Here is a 15,857-nt window from a genome sequence, read left to right on the forward strand (position 1 = left end):
AGTCAATTTCTAAATTTTACTCATTCAAATATGGGCCTCCACTCCAGCAGGCCAAGTAAATTGGACTTCTACAGAGGGTCCATAGTTGGCATCCCAAATAGAGGGCCACTAAATTTGAGAGGTGAGGGGAGAAATTTAGAATGCCTACTAAAATGACATGCCATTTGGAAAGTCTGCTGGAGATTAATTTTTTTGCATCCACCGAATAAATATGGAAATGACAGTCCATTTAATAGCCCTACCATAGTTGCTCTGATAATCAGCTCTCGTGACCAACTGATCGTACAAAAGCTTGACTCCCCCCCCCCCCAAAAAAAAAATTATGCAAAAGCTTTCGGTGGGCCGCCCTTCATTTCGGCACCATACCGGTCGGCCCAACCAGCTAGCTAATCAAGGGTGTTAAGAGCAGTTTCAATGCACACTCCACTCGTAGAGTATTAAGTCTTAAAGACTACATCACAAGAAACTATATTTTCCAATACAAAGTGTGTAATAGTAGTTTCTATACATAAAATCATTTATTGTTTTTCTTCCATCACAAGATCCATGGATTGCACGCTCCCTCCACAACGCAAGTCTCCCTGGTTTTTTGGGCATTGAAGGACGCGTAGACTTGAGGTCTTATCTAGAAACAAGTCTTGATTTTTTCCTTCTCTCTTCATTAGTTAGGGTGCCACATCAGTAAAAAAGCTATAAATAAAGGACTAATAATATAGTTAGACTCTATGATAAAGTCTGAGTTGGGACTGCCCTAATCAGAGTCAGAGTACTGAACTTGCGGCGTTGGTTTCATCATTCTTGAAAATGCACAAGTTTTTAGGACAGTCCCAACCCGGAACTGTCACGAAACTACTCCAACCAACGCAAGCATTTCTTTATGTGGTCCCCCACAAAATCTGGCCACTCCTCTCCCATTTTTTCTGCTCTCTGTGCAGCGTGGGCCCAACAATGGTGGAAACGGGTTGTTCGCCCCAGCGTGGAAACGGTGGTTTCTTGGCTCCTGGTTGCACGCGTCGACACCGTTTCTTGATCAAGAAACGATTTCTATCTCTCTCCTCTTCAATTATCTCGCCACGTCACGCAAGTGCTTACGTGTTAACACTATTAATTGCAAGAAACTATCCTAATCAGCTGCATTGGGAGTGCCCTTACAGAGAACAGTGCCACGAGTTTTACGGTGAACAGTGTTGAGCTAGTTGTAGGGCGTTGACCTACAGGCCTCGAGGGTTTCCGGCTTTCCGCTGATGACCTGCTGCCCGACTGCACCGTTGGTTTCTTCAGAAACAGCTGCAGCGCTCGAATCAGTGGGGCGCTGTCGGCTGTCGCATCGGTCGGCTGCTTCCTCCCGGCGGCCGTGAGGCGAGGACGAGAACACGACGACGTCGACTCCACGGGATGGGGCCGCCCGCCCTACCGCTACCTCCTACTGGTGCTGCGGCGAGCCCGCGATGGTCACCCTAGCCTGACGGCCGATGCTTTTCCTGAGGTGCGATGAGCCGATGACAGCATGCGGCTGCGTACGGCAGAATTCGCCCCAGCTCGCCTGCCGCAACTTGTCCATTGCGCTGCTCTGTTTCCAGCGCTTTTTTCTTTTTTATATTTTTAAAAAATAAAAATTTCAAAAATATATGTCTGTTTTAAAATATTTCAAAAATACTCCCGGTCGCCCCCCATAGGGCGACAGGCCTTAAGTGTAATTTTTTTTTCAAATTCGCAATGAGGTCCCTGGGAAAAAAAGACCCTGTCGCCCCCCCAATGGGCGACAGGGGGACCTGTCGCCCCCCCCCCCCCCCGGGCGACCGCTGGGCCCAGTCCACGGGCGCGGCAGGGGGGCCTGTCGGCCCCCCTCGGGCGACCGGGGTATCACCCCCTATATATAGCTCCAATCCTCCTCTTCCCTCCTCATTTGAGCCCGAAAATTCCACCAAAAATCCAGAAAAAAAGAGAGGAGTGAGGAGAAGGAAAGCGGCGAAGCCCTGCCGGATTCAGCACTTGTGATCTGCAGGTTAGTACATTTAGTTTATATATTGTTATATTTAAGTATGAGTAATTTAAGTATGTGTGAGTAATTTAATTTAATTAGTGCTATAGTAAAACTATTTAAGTAGGAGTTTAATGATACTTTAGTTTGTAGTTACGTAGTAGTAAATTAGTTTAGAAAATTAGTTCTACGCATTTATTATAACAATTGCAGTACTATTAGAGACGTGTTTATAAATTAATTATGATTTAGAATAGAATTTGGCATATGCAGTATAGAATTTGAGTGTCATCACGTAGTTATGAATACTTATACGTTGTAGTTGAATTTCATACTTAGTTTTTACGGATTATTGAATAAGGTAGTGAAGTAAAGAGTATAACTCGATAAGTATTATGTGATATACAGATATGTTAAGCAAGATGCAGTTTCAAGTATTTTATGGTGAATATAATGTTATGTATGGGCCAAATGGAGTAGATCTTTCTGCCTTTAAGCGCACATCTAGCGGCATAGATAAACCTCTGGAAAGGAGTTTTGGTTCCATATGTAAGTGGCTGCAGTGTGGGTTCCATGTTGATCCGTTGACACATGTGATCACTGTCCAGTCTCTTGTTAATTGGGAGGTAGAAAGTGAATTATGGGGATTGATGATGATACACAGCACTGATGACTGGCAGAAGTACATGCAAGCAGCTCTAGAGCGTGGGTGGCCTCTGGCCATTCTTGTTCAAATCCGGGAGAAGACACAAAATGAAATCCAACATTGTGCAGATCAAGGAACTCCGAGTATTCAAAGAGAGACCAATTATGTTGAGCAAGATGAGTCAGAAGACACAGGGAACCAAAACATGGGACCACAGGGCCTTGCTGATGAGGGAGAGAGGATACATAGCATTGTGGACGAGATGGAGGCAGAAGACCAAACCGCAATAGAGATGGAAGAATATGAGGGCTCATCTGATGACGAGCAGTACTCATTGCCAAAAGAGTGGAAGGAGCATGGTTTTGGCAGTCATGTCGCAGAAGATGTAAGAAATCAGGAGTGAGAGTACAGAGGGAATGAGGTAGTGCAAGGTGCAACATATCCAAACATTGAAGCCGTAAAAGATGCTGTGAGACTATGGACAATATCATTGAAACGAGAATTCAGAGTCGTAAAGTCTGGCAGTAAAGAATATGAGGTGAAGTGTGTGAATGATGGATGTCCATGGCGAGTACATGCATTCAAGGGAAAATGGAAGTCCAACTGGAAATGTTCCATTGTCACAGAGCAGACTTGTTTGCTGTCAGAAGTTCTTCCCTCGCATCGCAATATATCATGCGACTTTGTTGCAAAGCAAATGTATGGGTTTATTATGGACAACCTTAATTATGAGCCAAAAATGATTGTTCGACACATTGAGCAGACTTACCAGTACACCATTAGTTATTTGAAAGCATGGAGGGCTAAACAAAGGGTGTTGGAGATGCGGTTCGGCACATACGAGGCTTCATATGATAACCTACCTCGTATGTTATCCCAGGTTGCTGCCAGAAATCCTGGAAGCTTCTATGATACATACCTCGTACCAGCCGTGACTAGGGGACAAAGAATTATGCAACGAGCCTTCTTTTGCATAGGTGCTTGTGTTAGAGCATTTCAGTTTTGTCTTCCGGTGATCTGCATTGATGGCACATTTTTGACTGGAAGGTATAAATGTCAGATACTCACCGCAATCGGTGTAGATTACAACAACCAAATAGTTCCGCTCGCATTTGCATTTGTTGAGAATGAGAACATAGACAGTTGGTATTGGTTCCTTGAACGAGTGAAGATTCATGTTATTGCTGCACGCCCAGATGTGTGCCTTATTAGTGATAGGCATGAAGGTATCCTGCAATCAATACTGAAATTGCAACGTGAAACTGCGACAACGCCTCCATTGTGACCCGATGTCCAAAACAGGTGGTGCATTAGGCATATGGGTGAAAACTTCTATGAGCACTTCAAGAACAAGGATCTTAAGAACCTGTTTAAGAGGTTGTGCACCCAAAATCACACAGAGAAAATTCAATGCATTATGGCAGATGCTTGATCAGTTGACTGCAGAGATAGTGAAGGTAAGGGCATCAGGAGCAGGCACGAGTCAGGCTGCAGAGGCTAGGGATTCAATTGAGAAGCCATTTTCATACTGGATTCGAGGTGCACCTAAGGAGAAATGGTCATTCCTTTATGATACCAACGGAATACGGTATGGTATTCAGACAACGAACCATGCAGAGTGTTTCAATATGGTTATGCGTTCTTGTCGTGTCTTTCCTCTTGTGGGAATTGTTGAGTTTATCATGTATGGGTGCATGAAGTATTTCAGAGAGCATTACACGGCTGCAAGCATAAACATCAGCAACCCCCAAATTCAGTTTTATAAAAGAGTGACACAATATATGCAAGAGAAGATTGAAAAGGCCAAACTGCACCGCGTCATATCGACAGGTACAATGGAGCATAGATTTGAGGTTCTATGCAAGGATAGAACTGGTCGTGGTATCCGTAGAGATAGGGTGGTACAGGAGAGTTTGATTACAGTTGATGGCCAACCCTTCTGCCCCTGCATGAAGCCTAAGTTATTGCATTTACCATGCTCCCATCTCATTGCGGCATGTGCTGAGTCTGCGTTGCAGCCAGGAGTATTTGTTTCATCGTACTTCAGCAAGGAAGCAGCTGTATCCACCTGGGGACATGAGGTATACGGGATTGGAATTGTGGGGCCTTTCACTCAGGATAATGAGAATAAGATGTTTATTCCTGATCCAGCCACTAAGAAAGGCAAAGGCCGCCGTCAGACACGTCGTATTCGGAATGGTATGGACGAGTCGAAAGCAAGCAAGGCACAAAAGCGTTGCAGCCAATGTGGAGTATTGGGTCACAACTACAAGAAGTGTCCTCAGAATGCACTTCACGATGCTGCTGACGTCGGTTCTTCCGGAAATCCCAGAGATGGAGCACCTCCTACGCTCAGACGAGCATCGGCGAGAATTGCTCGTGGAAGGCATTCGGTGTCATGATCCACAATTTTATTTCATTATTTGTAATTTGTAGTAATGAAATATTACAGGTATGTAATGAACTATTATTGTACCTATGTGTCCAGTTTGTATGAAATATATATTTACCTATGTGTTCTCATATATTTTTGAATGCAGGTATGGAGATGGACTCCTTGCTAGACCCAGTGATCGGCTCGAGCCACAGGTCTTACTTTGCAGCTGTTGAGCACCGAGCCCTAGAGGTGCTACGGCCTCATCCACCCGGGGAGGCGATCTCTATACACCACGATTGATGTGACCGGTATGTAATGAAATATTATTGTTTATCACTTATGTATTCGTCGGTATTCTTTTGTTTCGACAATTTTGTTTATTTTCAGGTTACGTGAGGCCGGTCTACTGACTCTGAGCCGTCTTGTCGAGGTTGGGCCTATTCAGCTCGACCGATCCCTCCTGACGGCGCTCGTTGACAGATGGAGGCCGGAGACACACACGTTCCACCTCCCGTGTGGGGAGATGACTCCTACGCTGCAGGACGTGGCCTACCTCCTCGGCCTCCTATCGTCGGGGAGGCTGTAGGTCCGCGTGTGGTGGCGGCCTCGTGGAAGGATGAGCTGGAGGCCCGTTTTGCCCTGGTTGACCGCGTGGAAGAAGCAGGTCCGATCAACCCGCACCCGCGAGCAGCAGGTCCTTCGAAGACCTGGTTCCTACATTTTACAGTACGTATTCATTCCATATATAAATTTAATTGTTAAAATTCACATGTTCCATTGACAGTTGAAACTATTAATCTTAATTGTTTATGCAGCCTGCCCTGTTGGCTGCGGATGCAGACGAGTACAGTGTGACCAGATCGCTGGAGGCGTACCTAGTTTGGTTGTTTGGTTACATCATGTTCAACAACACTCATGGCAACTCGGTCGATAGGATTCTCCTTCCGTATGCACGGGAGATTGCGGATGGGGACGAGGACGTACCGCCCTACAACTGGGGTGAGGCGGTACTTGCAGCCACTTACCGTGGACTCTGCGACGGCTGTATGAAGACACATGGGAACGCTATCTTGGCAGGGTGCCCACTACTGCTACAACTTTGGTCGTACGAGAGGCTAGCCGTTGGTTGGCCCATGGTCAGCCACGAGCCTTACCACGGGGGCATGTACGGCGAAAAGGAGGACGAGAGGCCCACTATGGGAACTATCTGGATCTGGCGTCAGGTACGTTCTTATACATCTAATTTTGTTATTCATTGTTACATGATGCATTAGCGCACTTTTAATGTTACTTATTCCGAATGCAGAGGTCCTGGGCGCATGCGCAGGTTAGACGCGCATATCTTGAGTTTGTTTCAGAGCTCGACATGCTGACACCCGAGGACGTTGTCTGGGAGCCTTACAGCCCAGAGGCTGTGGCTACCCGTGCACCAGCAGGCCTGTCTTCGAACTGCTCCGCGAATGCGAGCCTGTGGCTTACTTCCACCGTCCTGGTTTATGACATCGCGGTTGAGGCATATTGCCCCTGGAGAGTCAGGAGACAGTTTGGGCAGTGCCAGGAGTTTCCGGTGCCCACCGCGTTGGAGCGTGTCAGTCGCCAGGACCACAGGTAATTATGAATGAACTTGGCTCATACATTCGTGTCGAATCTAACGATTCTTCGTGGTCCACTTTGTAGGTTGTCTAGGAGTGGTTTGCCGTACTCTGATGATTGGCTCACCAAGATCCAGCCGTGGGTGGACCAATGGGAACAGGCAGACGAGCACTTGGTCCATCCAACAGGACCACACACAGACAGCTCCTTTAGGGCTTACCTCACCTGGTACTTACCCCGGACTCGGGCTCGTCTGGTTTTTGTTGACACTCACCCGCAGCCACACCAGGCGAGGCCTCAGGATGGCTATGCCCGGCACCACGTGGAGTCACTAGCTGGCGCGGTGAGTCTCTTGATCATATTTGTATATATATATAATCATATTCATAAGATAATTCATGTGTTTGTAACTGTACCTTTACTGAATTGATGCAGCTTCGCCTTTGCAACATGATGGAGACGGACTGCTCGACTTACTTGACGAGGGTACGTGCCGGATCCCCAATGACCCAGTTTGAGCAGACAGAGGCATGGTCGAGGCAGCATGATCAGTTGCGTCAGGTAGTGCACAACTTCGGAAGCCGTGTGCAGTACGAAGACAGCCACGGGTCGTCTCAGGCCTCGTCGTCATTCCCGTGTCCGTCGACCGTGCACGGGCTGACGTCGCAGTTCTTCCCAAGTGCAGGTAACGTACATATCTTTTTAAAATTACATCAAGTGTTCCTACATATTTACTAATATCACATACAGGATACGATCTAGCTACTGCGTTCGGCCATACTGGAATGTTTAGAGGGACATCACCAGTTGGCGGACCGTATCCAGGGATGGTACCGAGGCCACAGATACCGGCCTACACAGGTTAGTTTATGTTTTGTATTTCGATTTCTACATGTCATGATGAAATATACGAGCGTACGCTAACATCCACATTTTTTGCGTAGGATTCTACCCCCATGCGGGCGCCGGACCTTCTTCTTCCTCCTTTCGACCAGATAACGAGACCTTCACCTTAGACGACTTCGACAGCTTGAGTCCAGAAGAGCCTGCCGCGCAAGGTGACCCCGATGTCTTGGGGTATTCACAGCTAGGAGGAGCACCACTTGGGATCTCTCAACAGCAGACACCGCAGCCCCTTGCGCGTCCTGAGCGACAGGTGAGGTCTCCGGATGTTCTCACCTACTCCGAGAGCCATGTCCGTGCCCAGCAGAGGGCTAAGAGGGTCCGACGCCCTAGGGGTGGTTAGATATATCTGATGTTTGTATCTCTGATATTTATTTGTAATGAGATAGCTGTGGACCGCTTATTTGTATCCGATGTTTATGATTGTCCTAGTTTACTTGTCATTTGTTTCTATTCATACTATTGATGTGAACTTATTATGTTTGTGGGTTCCATAATGCTCGTGAAATAAGGGAAGTTGTTACGATTTTTTCCCGTGATTTAATGAAGGACAAGTTAGGTGGGGTAGGAATTAGCGGCCGAGATCCTGCCGACGATGTTGACGACTACACGCTCGAATAGCTCAAAATAGGAGCCATAGTGTATCTAGCTGCGAGTACGAGATCACAGGTTGCCACTGCTCAGCACGGCGATGCACGGGTTTCCCAAATGTGGCATTCTTTGCCCAGACATACGTGACCCAATAGCAGTGCCCTTCCACCATTTCAAAAAGTACGCAATTCGGGGGCAGAGCTTCGCCGTTTTTCTTCTTCTCACCCCTCTCTTTTTTCTTGAATTTTTAGGCTCAAATGACAAAGGGAATGGCGGCATATGGCAGGCTCAAATGACAAAGGGAATGGCGGCATATACAGGCCCCTGTCGCCCGTTGGGGGGGGGCGACAGGGCCTTTTTTTCCCAGGGACCTCATTGCGAATTTGAAAAAAAATACACTTAAAGCCTGTCGCCCTATGGGGGGCGACCGGGGGTATTTTTGAAATATTTCAAAACGGACATATATTTTTGAAATTTTTATTTTTTAAAAATATAAAAAAAGCGCCTGTTTCCACCAGCCGCAGCGCGGTGTCGACGAGCCCACATCAGCCAGGTCCTTTGGGCCGAACCAGAGTCGTGGCCTGTACCGCCTCCCCCCTCCAAAACAGGCTCAGCCCGTGGACCCATCAGACCCAGTCATAGCTCATGTCGTCGCGGTCTCGTTTGAAGGCCTTTTCCAATTTAATTGTTTATTACCCCTCAAAAAATTTGTTTATAATTAAGTCATGCAGCGGCTACGGCTACCCCTAAAAAAATTGCTCACCGGGATCTCCTTACTTAAATTTCTCGGCCATTGGATTTAAAATGAATATCACAGATTCAACCATCCTCTCTCCACCATATCTCTTCTACCTTCTTCTTCCTCCTCCCCCCCACCTTTTTCTTCCTTGTGCCGGCCACCACCCACCCACCGGAATTGCATGCCGGAGTTGGAGAAGGAGGTGTAGATGGGGAGGAAGAAAATTCGAGTAAGGCTAGGAGAGCCTCCAAATTACTCGGATGAGGTTTAGCTTTTTCCAAAAAAAAAGTCATGCGAATGGCTGCTCTCCGCCTTGTGCCTGATTCGGATGGAGGTTCTATACAAAGATAGGATCCCTCGACGCAAAGAAGTGTGTAGCTCGATACACTGGAATCGGGCAAGTCTTGACATGCTGCTACGTTCGGTCGTCAATGTGCTCCAACACAAGCCCAAAATCGACGCGAGCCCAAAATTGGAGCCGGTAAATCGTTCAAAAAAATATCGAAGCCGGTATGTTACGATGAGAAGAACCTACAAAATTTCTTTATTTGCAATGGTTAACACATAGTATCATTCCTTATGAGCCAAAATGCTCAACCAATAGCTACACCTCCTACCGATAACAATAGAATGTGATTCTAGCTCCCCTGTTTGTACCAGTTGTTAAGCAAATTTATTGCGTTTACTAGTGGTGTATATACCTAACACAATATAAATTGCATGCCAAAAATATTTTGCATAATGACATTTAAAAGATAAGTGTGAATATTTTCTGGCTTACTGGAACTGCAATAAAAACAAGCTTTACTCTCATTCTACTTCCTTCTAGTTAAATTGTCTTCCATAAGAATCACTATCACTCTGCCTTTTAAGATACCACATATAATTTTTTTATTTGAGGAGGAATCTTCATATGTGTAATTCATAATTTCAATGTTGCTTAGATGGAATTTCATCTGGCTCGGTCAATTCACCGTTCTATTTAGACCTTGAAACTATTTAAAGTTCACCATGCACTTTGACAAGATTTTACCAGCTTTGTCCTTGGAACAAAAAGTTTCACTAGTTTGAGTGAACAAGGCGACATGCTAATTTACGGTGCCCGTAAATTAGTCTCTACGGTCGATTTCTGATCGAGACGGATGGAGAGGTATCGATTTCCGACCGCGGCCGAGGGAGAGGCATCATTCCATTCTTTTGCAGTTTTGCTTACATGTGAATGATGGGCCCCACGCTATTCTCATTTTGCCCCACCAAAAGGTCGTAACAAATATGTAGAACCCAGCAATTGTTATGCTAAAAAGTTTGGAAACAAAATTTTTGATAAAAGATTGAATAAAACTGTCAAAAAGAAAAATGATCAAAAAACATTATTCAAAAAATAAAAAACTAGAAGTCAAATTTGAAGAAAAATTTGATTGCAGAAATCATTGGAAAGAAAAAATTCGATAAAAAAGTTACTGATAATTTTAAGAAAATGAATAAAATTGAAACAAAATTTTGTCAGTAAAAATTCTAATCAAAATTCAAATTCAAAAAAATATAAAACCTGGAGAAAACTTTTGGAAGGAAAATTTATGGAAGAAAAGTTTTAGAAAAAAAATTGGGAATAAAATTTATACATAGAACAAAATAAAAAAGAAAAACAAAGAGAAATTTGATAGAAGAAAACATTGGAAAGAAAAAAAATGATAACAAAAGTTATGGAAAAAAATATAAAAAAAGGAATTAAATTTGGAAATAAATATTGGAAGAAAAATTTCTGATCAAAATTGCAAAGAATATAAAAGCAGGAGAAAAATTTTGGAAGGAAAATTGGCAGATCAAGAGTTATAGAAAAAATTGGAAACAAAATTTATACATAGAACAAAATAAAAAAGGAAAAAAATGGATGGCGGCGCGGCGGGATCTCGAATCCGACGAGGAAAACCACGGATGCCCCCTGGCGCTTGGACTGACTCGGTGGAGAATGGAGATCTCCCGTGCCTGTCGCCGCGCCATGCGACGCAAAGCTCGCCAGGTCCCGTCGCCGCTTCTCTCGCCTGCTGCCGCTCCTATCGCAGCCAGCCCTCACTACTCATTTAGCTGTTCCTAGTGCAGACAGTAGCGCGGAGCTATTGCTCCTTGGAGCCTGCAAGCGCCCTCGGCGGACGACGGCGAGAGGTGCTCCTGGAACCGTGAATCTGGTCAGGCAGTCTGGATATGGGAAGAGAGACGCGATGATGAATATGCGGGTGACCGTAAGTTTCCAAATTTACGGTCACCCCGGTTCGTTCGCCCGCACCCCATCACCCTAACACATCCGCGCGGCCCAGATCCCCTCCCCTTCCCCCTTCACTCCCCCTCCCCCACGCCCCCGGTCCGTCCGCCCCCAGATCCCCCTTCCCCTTCCCCCTTCTCTCCCCCTCCCCCACGGTAACTCCATGGCGAGTCGGCGGCGGGGCGGGAGGCGCGGCGGTGGCTGCGGGGCGGGCGGCGCGAGGGGCGCCCGCGGCACGGCGGCGGCTGCCGCGAGGTCCGCACGCGGCGCGGCGGATCCGGCGCCGGGGAGGCGCGGCGCGGCAGATCCGGCGCAAGGGAGGTGGCGGGGCGGGCCGGCGGTGGCGGGGAGGCGCCCAGATCCGCCGCCGTCTCGCGCCTCCATTTTTTTTTGCAAAAAATTTTCAATAATTTTTTTTTGAATTCTTTTTTTGATTTTTTCGGATGAATATTTTTTTTAATGACGCAAAAAAATCTTGAAATTTTTTGTGCTCTCCAATTTTTTTTCTTGCAAATTTTTTTCCGGTCTCCAATTTTTTTCTTGAATTTTTTTTCTGCTCTAATATTTTTGCTTGAAATGTTTTTTTGTCTCCAAAAACTTTTCTTGTACTTTTTTTAAATTTTTTTAATCATAAAATGACAAAAAAATTTCTATAAATGGAAAAAAGTAACGGTCGGAAAATCGACCGTACGGGAGCCTCCCGTACGATTGACCGTAAATTAGCCACACCCGAAGAGAGAGCAAGGAGAGACGGAAGATGGAACGAAAAGAGAAATTGAAAAGTAACGAAAATATTAAGGGACCCACCATGTGGGGTTGAGATTATGCGGAGTGAGACCGGTGGTCGGGGAGCATGCGTAATGGACCGTGAGCTCTAAATCCTCCGGACGGTGGTAAAAATAGGATTGGGAGTGAAAAATGACCTTATACATATACCGACCTGAAAAAGAAGACCTTCAACATCTATCAGCTATCACCACCACCATCAAGAGGCGGGGGATCCTTTTTCATGCCTATGCGTCAGCAAAAACCACGTGAACGCCACACTAATTTCGATTGGCATAGCCTTTTTCTGGTACGATTCCATGTCCATGTCACACCGTGTTTCTCGTATATAAACTTTAACGTCCTACTCATCTCTTGCGCGAATTGTAGCCAACTTGCACCTGCAGCGCAATTTGAAATACGCCCGAGATGCACATAAAGAAAAGATGGCCGGTAGATAAATTTTGCTTCTCTGACAACATTATCGTCCACATACATTGTGGATGCAGTCATGTCGATGCATGCCAAGATAATACGTCCTCGACCGCACCACTGTTTCATCTTACTGAATAGTGAATACTGAGTTTCGTATAGCCGGAGAACTAGGAGGGCAGAGACTGTTTCAAATTTCCGTCGCGACCTGTACAGGCGAGCCGCACGGTGGCAGCCACCGCGATCAGTTCACCCCGCTGGCATCCACAAAAGCGGCGGCACCACGTCCACATCCACTCCACTTGGACTCGGTCGGCTGGGGAGCCAATCGGCCAGACCTTTCCCGAAGTGGCTCCGCCCTGGCCCCCTCCAAGTGGAAAGTGGCGCCCCCCAACTTGCCGAGGAGGAATCCTTGCTCGTTCTTCCTCCTCTCCTTTCCTGTCTCTCCCGTCACCTGCTGGGGGCGGCGGCGCGTCGCTGTCGAGCGCGGCGGACCTGCGCACTTGACCAAGGATCGATCCACCTAGGGGACAGCTCGAAGAAATAATAATCCCAAGTTGCGGGTCACCTTTTCGGTTTCGTTCCCCCGTCGCCGTCGCGGCCGCCGGGCCCGGGTTAGGATAGCGCACGGTGGTCGGCCGGCTGCAAGTTGCTGTACCGCGAGATGCCGGCGGACGCCCGCGCACGGGCGCTGTGGAATTGTGCAGGGCCGGCCGATCAGGCGCCTGGTTTGTGTGGACCAACCGGGTGAGGACTGAGGGTCCGGCCGAGAGACTTCGGGCGAAGCGGCGCGCTTTCCTCCCTGGACGGCGAACTGGTCCCGGCCAAGTTGCCGCCGATAGCGCCGGCCGCTTGCTTGTGCGCGGTCCGCGTCAGGAATCCCGCCACCGCTCGCGCGCGCGCGCGCGCACGCGCACAGGGCGTCCGCGAGGGGTTTGGTTGGGCCGGTCAGGAGATGCAGGGAACAGCAGCGCGCCGCGGCAGCTTGCGCGCGAGACTTTTCGCGGCAGAACTCAGCAGCCTCTGCACTCGGCAGGTCCACGGGCCACGGCCCACTTGAGGAGGGAGCCGACTTCCGCACGTGCGCGGCCAGCCATGGCGCAACCGAAAAGCCGTGGATTGCCGAAACGTCGTACTACGCCAATGCGTCTAGCATCCGTTCGCTCTATTCGGCCGGCTATGACTGGTGTCCAGTACTAATTTGCTGTGAGAGAAAAATACTGTTGATGCTGATTTGATATGAGAGAAAAGCACAGCAGGAAGTAATCTCTCGAAGAAACTATATGCCAGCAGGGATTCTTCTGCTAAAAGAAAAAAAATTTGCACTTTTGAGATAGTTTTTTTTAGACTGACAGCAAAGCGCCCTGCCCCATTTCATAGTTTTTTTTTAGACTGAGCGCAAAAGCGCCCTGCCCCATTTCATCCATTAGACAAAACACAGAGCGTTCTGTTTGTGCAGCAGTTTAAGGCAAAGATGACAGTTTCCAGATAGTACTATCAAGCAAGCACTTGGGAAAATTTCCCGTCGGCGTCTTGTTAATTCGAGAAGGCATGGTGCGCGCGTGCGTACAGAGACAATAACGGCACCAATCTAGCCAATCCGTAGCAACAAAGTTGAGAGCACGCGAAGCATCAGAACGTGCAGGAGGGCGCCGGCCGGGGTTATTGGGTCGCACAGACAGAACAGGCAGCCTCCTCCTCCGATCCTCGCAGGTCGCTGTCTCTGCTGGCTCATTACGTAGTAGATCATCCCAAATCGCAGCGTGCGTCTTCTTCAACGTTCAATCACGCGCGAGCGGGCCCTCGACGGCCGGCCCTACTTCCGCGCGGCCCTCCTCTTGGCCGCCGACTTCCCTGCGCCGTCGTCCTGCAGCCAAAACATAGGAGATGCGCGGGTTAAACTCATCTGGCCGTCGCCGCGGTCGGCCCGACCATAATAAAATCCACCCTGATCGCTGCTGACGGAGATCAGTGCGGCGAAGCAGCAGCAGCGTGCCGACGCCGAGCCTCGTGGACCCTGATCGACTAGGTGCCCGTTCGCACGCCACAAAGCGACAGCGCCGCCGCCCCGACAGGGGGGGCCGGCCATCTGCTGCCTGCTGGAGAGCGACGCCGACGCACGGACGGGCACGGGCCGTCACGTCGTGTGCCCTGCTTGGCGCGGCAGAAAGGACATGGGCCGGCCTCGGGATGAAGCAGAGGGACACGGACGCAGAGGGCAGGCACTGGGCCGGCCTCGTCGGCTCCGGGCGAAAATTGGGAAAAGGGGGAAGGGAATGGCGGGTGAGGGATCGAGAGGGCGGCGCGCACCGGCGGGCAGAAGGACGACGGCGACGGCCGCAGGAACAGCTCCTCGAACTGCCGCTGCAGGTCCTCCAGGCTCTCCCCCTTGCCCGGCTCCTGCGCGGGGCCTGCCTGGCTCATGGCGTCGAGAATATCTCCGAGGATCTCCCCGGCGCCCTGCGAGAAGAGAGACACGGGAAAAAAAGGGTCAGCCTGGCCAGGGCGGCCGCGAAAAAATATCTCTTCGAAACTGGCAGGTGCAGACAGAGTGTGTGAGGAGCGTACGTCATCGTCGCCGTCGCTGTCGGAGGCCCCGACGTCATACAGGATCCGCTTGTTGGGGTCCGACAGAACTGCTCAGTTTCCAGTTATTTTTTTTAAAAAAAATCACGTCACTTTTCCTGTCGTGCGTTGAAAATTGGAGGAATTAAAATATCCAATGCGAGGCTTTACCGGCGTAGGCTCCCTGGATCTTCTGGAACCTCGCCTTGGCCGCGTCCGCGCCGCCGGCGGAGCTCCCCGCGCCGGCGCACTTGTCGGGGTGCCATCTCTGCCCAAGAACCGCGGCACGGGTGTGAGTGTGAGCAAGCAACGGGCCGAGCCGCCGAGCCAAGCCGCGCCGCGCCGGCCGGCAAAACAGAGCAAGCCGAGCACGCAGGGCGAGGAGGAGCAGGGGAAGCAGACAGCGGCGGATTGAAGTGAGCAGCTAGCGCGGGCACGGAGCCACGGACCATGGCGAGCTTGCGGTAGGCGCTGCGCAGCTCGGCGTCGGAGCAGTCGCTGGCCACGCCCAGCACCGCGTACAGGCTCGGCCCCCCGCCGTTCTTGGCGCCGCCGGCCATCGCGTCCGGACACCAAACTCACCAGCACCCGACTCGGACGCGCGCGTTCGACTCGCCGCGAGCTCGAGCTGTGTCTGAGTGTCTCCGTGTGCCTGCCGGGTGCTCTGCTCTGCTCTGCCGCGCTACTTATAGCCGCGGCGGCGGCGAGCGGAGCGCACCCCGGGGGGAGCCGTGCGCTGCACCTGCCCCAGGAATCGGGGAGGCAGCCAGCGAGCAAGCAAGCAAGCGGCGCAAGGGGCCAACTTGCCATCTTTTTTTATGCCGCGCCGCCGCGCGAGCCCGGCGTCGGCCAGCACCGGCCGGCAGCGCGTGGCGTGGCCGTCGCGCGTCCACGTCCGCCTAAAAGCCCCCCCCCCCCACCTGCTGCCGGCTCACTCGCTGCCTTGTTTAGTTCTCGAAAAAATTTGGATTTTGATATTGTATCACATTTTATTGTTACTTGACA

General features: G+C 49.5%; 1 protein-coding gene across 1 annotated transcript; it reads right to left on the reverse strand.

Moving 5' to 3' along the window:
- Positions 1–13,768: 13,768 nt before the first annotated feature.
- On the reverse strand, positions 13,769–15,648 carry LOC120712533 (chaperone protein DnaJ-like). Its single transcript, XM_039998331.1, has 5 exons — positions 15,302–15,648; positions 15,024–15,120; positions 14,856–14,923; positions 14,598–14,747; positions 13,769–14,154 (listed from the first exon to the last, which is right to left on the reverse strand). The coding sequence occupies exons 1-5, from the start codon at positions 15,410–15,412 to the stop codon at positions 14,104–14,106; spliced, it is 477 nt and encodes a 158-aa protein (XP_039854265.1). The 5' UTR covers positions 15,413–15,648; the 3' UTR covers positions 13,769–14,103.
- Positions 15,649–15,857: the final 209 nt, after the last annotated feature.

The sequence above is a fragment of the Panicum virgatum genome, chromosome 6K (assembly GCF_016808335.1).
Source record: "Panicum virgatum strain AP13 chromosome 6K, P.virgatum_v5, whole genome shotgun sequence".
Classification (NCBI taxonomy): Eukaryota; Viridiplantae; Streptophyta; class Magnoliopsida; order Poales; family Poaceae; genus Panicum; species Panicum virgatum.

Coding starts and splice junctions, on each gene's coding strand:
- LOC120712533 (XM_039998331.1), bottom strand. CDS start 15,412: ATGGCCGGCGGCGCCAAGAACGGCGGGGGGCCGAGCCTGTACGCGGTG. Junction 14,924..15,023: donor GATCCAGGGAGCCTACGCCG/GTAAAGCCTCGC, acceptor GAAACTGAGCAG/TTCTGTCGGACCCCAACAAG. Junction 14,748..14,855: donor ACAGCGACGGCGACGATGAC/GTACGCTCCTCA, acceptor CTCTTCTCGCAG/GGCGCCGGGGAGATCCTCGG.